This window comes from Sminthopsis crassicaudata, chromosome 3 (genome assembly GCF_048593235.1).
Source record: "Sminthopsis crassicaudata isolate SCR6 chromosome 3, ASM4859323v1, whole genome shotgun sequence".
Lineage (NCBI taxonomy): Eukaryota > Metazoa > Chordata > Mammalia > Dasyuromorphia > Dasyuridae > Sminthopsis > Sminthopsis crassicaudata.
Window position 1 is genome coordinate 52,455,359 of NC_133619.1, and position 10,105 is coordinate 52,465,463.

At 36.7% G+C, this 10,105-nt stretch overlaps 1 protein-coding gene across 1 annotated transcript in view; it reads left to right on the top strand.

Annotated features, from left to right (window-relative positions):
* Positions 1–9,877, top strand: part of PID1 (phosphotyrosine interaction domain containing 1) — a 288,906-nt gene extending 279,029 nt beyond the window's left edge. The window contains exon 3 of the mRNA XM_074298487.1: positions 7,682–9,877. Coding sequence (XP_074154588.1) covers positions 7,682–8,158 — 477 coding nt within the window. The 3' untranslated portion in view covers positions 8,159–9,877. The remainder of the gene's footprint in view (positions 1–7,681) is intronic.
* Positions 9,878–10,105: the final 228 nt, after the last annotated feature.

The window sequence follows — 10,105 nt, forward strand, 5'->3', positions numbered from 1 at the left end:
ACCTGCTTTTGTTTTTGGCTCCTACAATGAACTTGGAAGTGATGAGTTCCATATGTTTATGATGTGTGACTGTCTATGTGCATCTTTACATGTGCTAGATTCCATCCCTTTGGGCCTTGCTATAGCTTCTGACATCATCAACCCTGCCATCTTTTTGGATGTCCCAAGGGCTTTGCCTTAGGCTCTCTTCTCTTCTCCATACCCCCATATTTCTTGGCTGCCGCTTCTAGCCCTATGGATTCAATTTCATTTTCAGAGATGATCCTCACAGCTACAAATTCCAAGCTGCATCTCCCACTTGGACTCCAGTTGTACCTTGCTAACTGCCTGCTAGATAACTCTACCTATATAACATCATGGTTTTATAACCATAAGGCATCTTAGAGATCATCAAGTCCCAAATCTTTTATTTTACAAAATAAAAAACTGAGGCACAGAGATGTAAAATGACTTGCCCAGAGTGTCACAGGTTGTGGATGTAAGTGCTAAGTTTCAAACCCAGGTCTTCCATCACTCTAACCATTGTACCACCTAGCTACCTAGATAAGATCTAGCACCCTAAATAAATGTTTAATTTTTTATTCATTTTCATGCATTTATTTTGATCTTCCATCTTTCCATGATGAGACCACTGCCTTAGATCAGGTTTTTCTCATCTTGAGGCAGCATGGAGGTAGGTTGGGATACAGAATGGTGGGGGAAGGCAGGGATTAGATCTCTTGACTTGAAGTTCAAAAGACCCTAAGCTGAACTCTAGACTCAGACCCTTGCTTAGCTATGTGACTGTGGGAAAATCACAACTTTGTCTGAGTTTCCTTACCTGGAAAATGAGTATAATACATAGTTCTCAAGATTGTTGTGAGAATAAAATGAGATAATATTTATAAAGTACAATATATATGCATATGTATAATGTGCTATAAGGTACTATATATTTATATATATGCTGAAAGTACTATAAGTATGCTACTTATTAGTGATCTCTCACTTGAATTTTTTTATTAAAGCTTTTCAGAATATATTCAGGGATAATTTTTCAACATTGACCCTTGTAAAACCTTGCATTCTAAATTTCCCTTCTTCTCCTCACACTCTCCCCTAGATGGCATGTAATCCAATATATGTTAAACATGTTAAAATAAGTTAAATCCAAAATATTTATACAATTATCTTGATGCACAAGAAAAATCAGATAAAAAAGGAAAAAAGAGAACAAAATGCAAGCAAACAATAACAAAAAGAGTGAAAATACTATGTTGTGATCCACATTCATTTCCCATACTTATAGAGTATGTATTGAAAGTCAGTCAACAAGCATTCGTTTATCATCTACTGTGTTCCAGACACTGTGCTAAATTCTGGGGATACAGTCAAAAACAATCCTTCTCCTTGAGCACTACTTAATTTTTTACTCAGTCATAGATAGACTAAAAATGAAATGTCCAATGACTAGGACATCCCACTGTCCTCTCTCTGGATGGCTCTCTCCATCACAAGATTAGTGGAACTGATCTCATTGTTTTAGAGAGCCGCATCCATCAGAATTTATCATTTTATAATCTTGTTGCCATCTCACTTGAATTTTTGTTAGGGATTCCTGAGTAGCCTTGTTGCTCCTAGTCTCATCCTTTTTCCTGTCCATAACCCCCTCTTACTGCACCCATTCCAAAATAATATTCCCAAAACACACACCTTCCCAGGACTTGCTTACAAGCTTCATAGCTCAGTTCTGTCTCACTTCTAGGATCAAATACAAATTCCCCAGCTTGACATCTAAAGCCCTCCACAATCTGACTTTAGCCTGTCTTTCTAGTCTGCACGTTTTATTTCCTTAGACATAATCACCATAGTCAAATTGCTTCCTGGCTTCTTTATTCTCAGCTCTCTGCCCTCCCATGCTTGGAATATAGTCTGTCTTTCAAGACTTAGTGCTACACTCTCCATAAAGGCTTGCTTAGATACCTCTCTCCTCTCAAACAATAACATTCACTTTCTCTCAGAATTTCTTTGTGTTCATTCATTTGAGGATCATTTAATGCCCTATCTCCCCACTGGAGTACAGACTCCTTCAGGAGAAGGGCTGTCTGGATTTTGTCTTTTTCTTCCCAATCCCTAACACAAAATCTAGCAAACAAGTGGGCTCTTAAAACATGTCTGTTGAGTTGAACTGAAAGTGTTTGTGAATAATCACAGATCAAATAGGAGCTAATAATACCCTTAACAGTGAAGGTCAACTAGTAAATTCATGAATTATTTCTCTTTTGAATTTTATTTGTGGTGGTGAAGTCGTTTTAGTCAAATCCAACTCTTTGTGACCCTCATTTGGGGTTTTTCTTGGTGAAGATACTGGAATGGTTTGACATTTTCTTTTCTAGATAATTTTACAGATGAGTAAATTGAGACAAATAGAGTTAAGTGATTTGTCCAAGGTCACATAGGTGTCTGAGGCAAGGTTTGAACTCAGAAAGAGAGTCTTCCTGACTTCAGATATGACACCATCCATTGTATCACGTAGCTGCCCTAGACTTTTATTCCCAAAGCTATTTCAATATTATAAACATTTATTAGTCACCACCTTTGTGCAAAGTATTCTGCCTAATGCTGCAGACATAAAGATGAAAATTCCATAGTTTCTGCTTACTTCCAGGTAAGGGAAATCTTTGTACACTTTGGAGCAGGGAGCCAGCCTGTACTATTTTCAAGGACGATCACCCCAAACTGGGCGTGCCCAAGTCACAGAGGTAGTAATTGTTAAAATCCAGATTTGATGTGAGTTTCCTCAACTTGATAGCCCAGTTTCTTTCTACCATAGCACACTACTTCCAAGTCTCAAATGATTTCTCTTGAAATAGCCATAGGGACTGAACCAGTGGTTCCACTGATGTGGGAATTCTCAGATGGAGAAATTCCCCTTCTCAATCCAAGTTGACACTTTCTTAGCAAGTGATAAGCTTAAAGATAATCCTAGAGCCTTGAGAGATTAAATGACTTGCCTGGTATCTCATAGCCAAGTATCTGTGCTATCAGAAGCAGGATTTGAATTAATATTTAATGGTTGCCATGACAAGCTTTCTATCTCAAATGCTCTACTATTTCCCTCTGTGATGAAGTAGATAGAAATTTAGTATATTTACAAGAAATTTAGGCTTATTTTTGGCATCTCTTCCACCCCATTAGGGCTTATATTTATCCTGGCACATTGCCTAGAATATAACAAATCTGTAATAAATATATACATATATATAGTAATTAAATATAAAATATATACATATATAAATATATAATAAATATACACAATAAAAATATAAATAAATACCTATTGAGTTCATTGAACTAGAAGGGTCTGGGAGCTCACCCTTTCCCAGCAGTTGCCAGTTTCCTTCACCTTGGTTTTAATGCCAGGGCTGCTTTGGTGTTCTCTTTCAAATACCCAGCCACCATAACTTCCTGATCATAGGACTGGTGATTTAGGATTAAAGGAGCCTCAAGACCCAATAAGACTTGGTCCTTTGCTTTTTTTTATTAATTTTTTAAATTATAACATTTTTTGACAGTACATATACATAGGTAAATTTTTTTTTACAACATTATCCCTTGTACTCCCTTCTGTTCCGAATTTTTCCCCTCCTTCCCTTTACCCCTCCCCTAGATGGCAGGCATTCCCATACATATTAAATATCTCATAGTATATCCTAGGTACAATATATATGTGCAGAACCACATTTTGTTGTTGTTGTTGCAAAGGAAGAATTGTATTTGGAAGGTAAAAATAATATGGGAAGAAAAACAAACAAAAAAAAAAAACCAAACAAAAAAATGCTCATAGTTTACACTCATTTCCCAGTGTTCCTTTTCTGGATGTAGCTGATTCTGTCCATCACTGATCAATTGGAACTGGATTAGCTCTTCTCTATGTTGAAGATATCCATCAGAATACATCCTCATACAGTATCATTGTTGAAGCGTATAATGATCTCCTAGTTCTGTTTCACTCAGCATCAGTTGATGTAAGTCTCTCCAAGTCTCTCTGTATTCATCCTGCTGGTCATTTCTTACAGAACAATAATATTCCATAACATTCATATACCATGATTTACCCAACCATTCTCCAATTGATGGACATCCATTCATCTTCCAGTTTCTAGCCACTATGAAAAGGGCTGCCACAAACATTTTGGCACATACAGGTCCCTTTCCCTTCTTTAGGATTTCCTTGGGATACAGACCCAGTAGTAGCACTGCTGGATCAAAGGGAATGCACAGTTTGATAACTTTTTGGGGCATAATTCCAGATTGCTCTCCAGAATGGTTGGATTCTTTCACAACTCCACCAACAATGCATCAGTGTCCCAGTTTTCCCACATCCCCTCCAACATTCATCATTATTTGTTCCTGTCATCTGAGCCAATCTGACAGGTGTGTAATTATATCTCAGAGCTGTCTTAATTTGCATTTCTCTGATCAATAGTGATTCGGAACACTCTTTCATATGAGTGGAAATAGTTTTTAATTTCATCATCTGAAAATTGTCTGTTCATATCCTTTGACCATTTATCAATTGGAAAATGACTTGATTTCTTATAAATTAGAGTCAATTCTCTGTATATTTTGGAAATGAGGCTTTTATCAGATCCTTTAACTGTAAAAATATTTTCCCAATTTGTTATTTCCCTTCTAATCTTGTTTGCATTAGTTTTGTTTGTGCAGAAACTTTTTAATTTGGCATAATCAAAATTTTCTATTTTCTGATCAATAATGGTCTCTAGTTCTCCTTTGGACACAAATTCCTTCCTCCTCCACAAGTCTGAGAGGTAAACCATCCCATGTTCCTCTAATTTATTTATGATTTAGTTCCTTATGCTTAAATCTTGGACCCATTTTGATCTTATCTTAATATGTGGTGTTAAATGTGGGTCCATGCCTAGTTTCTGCCATTTGTCCTTTGTTTTTAAATATGAGGTAACCAAGACCCAGGAAGCTTGATGAGAGGGGTGAAATTTGAAGCTGGGTCCCCTGATTCTAGGGCAAATGGTCTTTTCTGCGTCCCACTATGTCCCCTGCTTGATTCCTGCAGCTCTTGAGAATAATCCTGCATTAGGAATTCATAAATAGCAATTTCCCCCATTTATTGTGGTACATACTGGTTTGTGTACCACTTATTCAGGTAGTTCAGAAAGAAAAAACTCCCAGTATGATTTCTGTAGTATCTTTAGTATCATCAAATAACATTCACATATTTGGTGAGTTATCATTATTCTAAAATACCTTGGAGAAATGTATCTCTAGAGGAAGTTTAATAATTATGATAATTGTAATAAATTACTTGAACTATTCTAATTATTCTTTGGACTACTTCTTCCTCCTTCCCTCCAGTAGACCTCCCAAAGAAAATTTGATTTGATTTAAAATATTCAGCATTCTAGGAACAAATATATACAGGGGAAAAATATAATTCGTTTTCTTTTTGTAAGAATTTCACTATGTTGAAGTTACTTTGGTAGGTCCAATCTATAGTGGACCTTGAGTAAGTTTTATAAGTCTATTCTATAATTCTTTCCCAACCTAGATCCCTATGTAGTTTCAAGAAACTTAAAAAAAAAAACTTTCTGTGAATTTCGACATGTTTCGTTTTATTTTGGAACTTGTCTGTCTATCAAAGAGAAGGATAGGTGGTCCTTGCTATTATATTTAGCATGAATAGCTCACTTTACATTGGGAAATAGTCCTGTTCTTTTTCCCCTCCTTCAGGATGGAATGAAAATGAAAAGTGTCACAATAAAGAACAAATATCAGTTTGCATGATTAGCCATAATGAGCCTTATAGCGAAGGGAATTAGGTAGGTGACTTCTGAGTCAAGGAAGACTTGAATTTCTGACCTGTATCTGATATATTTTGTATGTATGACCTTGGCCAGGTCACTTAACTTCAAAATACACAGGGCAGCTCTCTAAGCCTGCAATTTTCATAAAAATTCCCATACATTGTGGTAGAAGGAATTTTCTCATTGGAACTTCATAGCCTCCCCCAAAAAAAACTGTTCATAAATTATCATATAGTTTGTATTCTCATAAGTTCAACCTGATGATCCAATGCTAACACACAGAAATAGGAAATTATTCAACCTCTGATTCTTTGTGGAAGCAAGAGTACCATGCAGTATCTTAGAATGAGTTATTTTCCTAATGACCTTTTGTGAATACTAATCACTGACCATTTCCCCATATACAATTCATTCACCTTACTCTGAATCAAGTTGAATGCAAGATCCAAGGAATGGAAAGTATATTTTGCTTTCCCATCTAGATTGTAAAGTCTTCGAGAGAAGGGATCACACTTTCTGTCTCACTGCACATAGTTTTGGGCACATAATTAATATTTGGTAAATATGTATTGAATAAATGAGAAAATACTTAATGATAATAAAAATGTATATTTTTGTCCACCATAATTGCCTATATAATATAAAAACATAGAACACTTAAGCAAATTTCTTTATTATTTTTCTTGGATTTTTCTGGGAAGCATATTTTAAAAAGAATATTTGTTGATAAGCTGGAAAATGTCTCAAGAAGTATGACCGGAATTGTTAAAGTTCTTTAGTTTATCATATTTGAGGATCATGTAAAAGAAATAGGGATGCTTACTTGAGAAGAATAGACTTGGGAAGCATAATAATGGCTATGAGAATATTTGAAAGTCTGTTACAGGGAAGAAGATGTAACATAGAGGATGGAGGTACGAGCAGGGATGTAGAATTTCAAAGAGATACATTTAAACATAATAAAAAGAAAAAAATTAGGAATCAGTGGAGCTATTCAGGAGTGGAATACTTCAGGAGGTAACAGGTTGTTAGTCTTCAAGCAAAGACTGAATGCCTACCTATCTGAAGAGTTGTGGTTTTCTTATTCAGGTCTGAATTAGACTAAATGATCTTTGCAGTTCCATCTTACTCTGAGATTCTGTGATTCCTTCTAATAGTTGTAAGTCTAGCTATTTCTTTATGTTATTTAAGTTTTTACTTTTTTTTGGAACAGAGACCATAGTCCTTTAGGGCATAATGTAATGAGAGCCATTCCCCACTCTTGGGTGATTGCTATATATTTGTATATAAGTATATATGTATGTATATAAGAATGTGGCATATGTATGTGTATATATATATATTATATATATGTGTGTGTGTATAAATACATAAGTATGTGTATATATGTATATATACAGAAATATATACATTAATCCTTACATAAAATCAAACACCTGGATGATAATGGAAATGAAATCAGTCTAGGAAATAACTTTAGTAGATTTTTTTCTGGTGCTCTACTCTTCTGCCTTCTTGTATTGATTAGTATGTGCTTCACAGAAAATTAAATTGATTTATATTCTGAATTTAAAGAAAAAAATAAAATTCATTAATAAAATGCCCCTCTAAACTGACAAAGAAACAGAGACCGTGTGTTCACTTCTAATTCAATTTGCTTTTAATAGGAATGCTACATGATTTACTTAGTAGGTTCTGTACGGCCAGAGACGGAAGCTATTTTGAATTCAGAGGCGCTTTCTGCGCTCCACATCCCCACTCTGAGCTTGATCCAATCAACTTATGTCTGTTTTAGGAATGTATTTAATTTTAATAAAATAATATTTTTACCCAATCTTTTCTCTTTTGCTGTCTTCCAGGTAACATATCTGGGCAAAGTCTCGACAACAGGGATGCAATTTTTATCTGGCTGCACAGAAAAGCCAGTCATTGAGCTCTGGAAGAAGCATACACTGGCTAGAGAAGATGTCTTCCCAGCTAATGCTCTCCTGGAAATCCGGCCCTTCCAAGTCTGGCTTCATCACCTTGACCTGAAAGGAGAGGCTACCGTCCACATGGATACCTTTCAGGTGGCTCGCATTGCCTACTGTACTGCTGACCATAATGTAAGCCCAAACATCTTTGCCTGGGTCTACAGGGAGATCAATGATGACCTGTCCTACCAGATGGACTGCCATGCCGTAGAGTGCGAAAGCAAGCTAGAAGCCAAGAAGCTAGCTCATGCCATGATGGAGGCCTTCAAGAAGACGTTCCACAGCATGAAGAGCGATGGCCGGATCCATCGGAACAGCTCATCGGAAGAAGTCTCTCAGGAATTGGAGTCTGATGATGGTTGAGGGCACTGGTCAGTGGTTCAGCAAAGGCAGCCATGGCCTAGGGAATAGGAGTTGATAGATAAATAAGCAATGATTCAAATTGGGGATGAAAAGACTGCCAAATACTTGGCTGACCAAGCTTTTTAAAATCAAAAGAGCAATTCAGAACCTAAAGATATGCATCATTAAAGTAATTATGTTACATTGAAATCTGCTGCTGCTGTGAATGTGAGGAGGGGAGGAAGAAAAGCTTATTTTTCTGCTCATTCCCCCCCACCCAATTTCCCCTCTCCTCCTGGTCCCAGGCCCCTCCATGCTGATTCTCTCCATCTTCTTGAAATATTCCACAGCCTATTGTTATCAGGCTGCTTTTCTTCAGCTATTGGTTTCTTCCAATTTGCCTTATGAAACCCATCCAAAAAATGTGTCAGTTGTTCCTGGGCTATTCATAGCAGCGGTGGGGGGGTAGGGAGGAGTTCTGATGCTGGCTCATACGCTCCTAGGGAAATGGAAAAGACCCCAGGGTGACTCCCTGCAATTCTTTCTTGTGGCATATTTCAAAACCTCTCGGCCATATGTGAACCACCAAGATAGATGTCCTTTGGCTTCAAGACTAACCACCTTGTCATTCCTCAGTTAATTCACAGTTCACAGCTGAAGATGATTTTATTTTACAAATATATCAAATGCTATCTTATTTTATTCACTTTTTCTATTTTCTTAGTGTACCTGCAGCTACTTATTTCACATACACACACACATACACACACACATTCACTTCCCATCATCACTAAAGTGATCATTTCTTAACACCCTGCAGGGCACCCAAAAGGAACAAAAGAACAAACTCCCCCTCTCCCCCAAAAAACCACAATATGAAAAAGACTGCAGAATATATTGCTCCATTTTCTATGTATTTTTCTTCAGTCTTGATTTGTGTCTGGTGGGTAGGTTAATAATCCAGTCCCAGAACTCCTCCTTAACCAGTCCCAGATCAGAATCAACAAGAGCATGGAAACCTTTTCTTCCCCCATGAGAATCTCTGTCACTAAACCATTGCTTACAAATTGATCGTCGGTAGCTCTCTCTACGCATTCAGAGACACCTTGACCAAGTTACTTTAAAGGAAAATATATCTCTATCCTCTTAAAGATGACAGTTCAAAGGGACCAGTGTTCAATGATTGTTCCTGCAGAGAAGCTCTCATTAAGAATGCCTGTAATTTTTCCATTCTGTGGATAGGATGATTCTTGAATTTCATAAGTGCAAAAAAGTCAATATGAATAAGATTTAAAAAACGGACTTGTTACAATAAATCCATTTAAGGCCAAGAGCAGATTCATAGTTTGCAGGTAATGCTGCTCCTTTATTAAAAAAAAGAAAAAAAAAGTTTGTTTTTAATCATGGTAATGTTAGGGGCACTAGGGCACCTTACAGAAGCCTTAAATGAAAGCTAATCAAATCCAGATAGCTCTATGTCTGTGTTTGGTATGTGTATACGTATGTCTGTGTGTGTGCGTGTGCGCGTATGTGTGCGCCTGTGCGTGCGTCCAGTGTTTAAAGCATGTAGAATAAGCATGGAGACATATTGGGGAGGACTTGCACCTCTTGAAAATATGCTTGTTGCTTTACAATGTATGTAAACTATTCTTTAGCATAAATGCATTCATACTTTAATAAAAATATGTTTGAGTTAATAAAGCTCAATAGTTTTACACTCTTTTTGGTGTAAAATGCCAATTTTGGGATTGTGTATGAGTGTTTTTTTTCTAAAGACATTGGTTCCATTTGCCAGTGCTTAATACATCTTTTTTGGAATCCTGCAATAAAAGGCTATGCTCCAATGGATGGACACAGAACTATAACTTCTACCCAATCCAAGCCTTTCCATCCTGTGCAACTCTTGTTCATAAGGTCCCCTTAAATAAACTCATGGCAGGAATCTACTCAATGTACTGAGACCTTTCT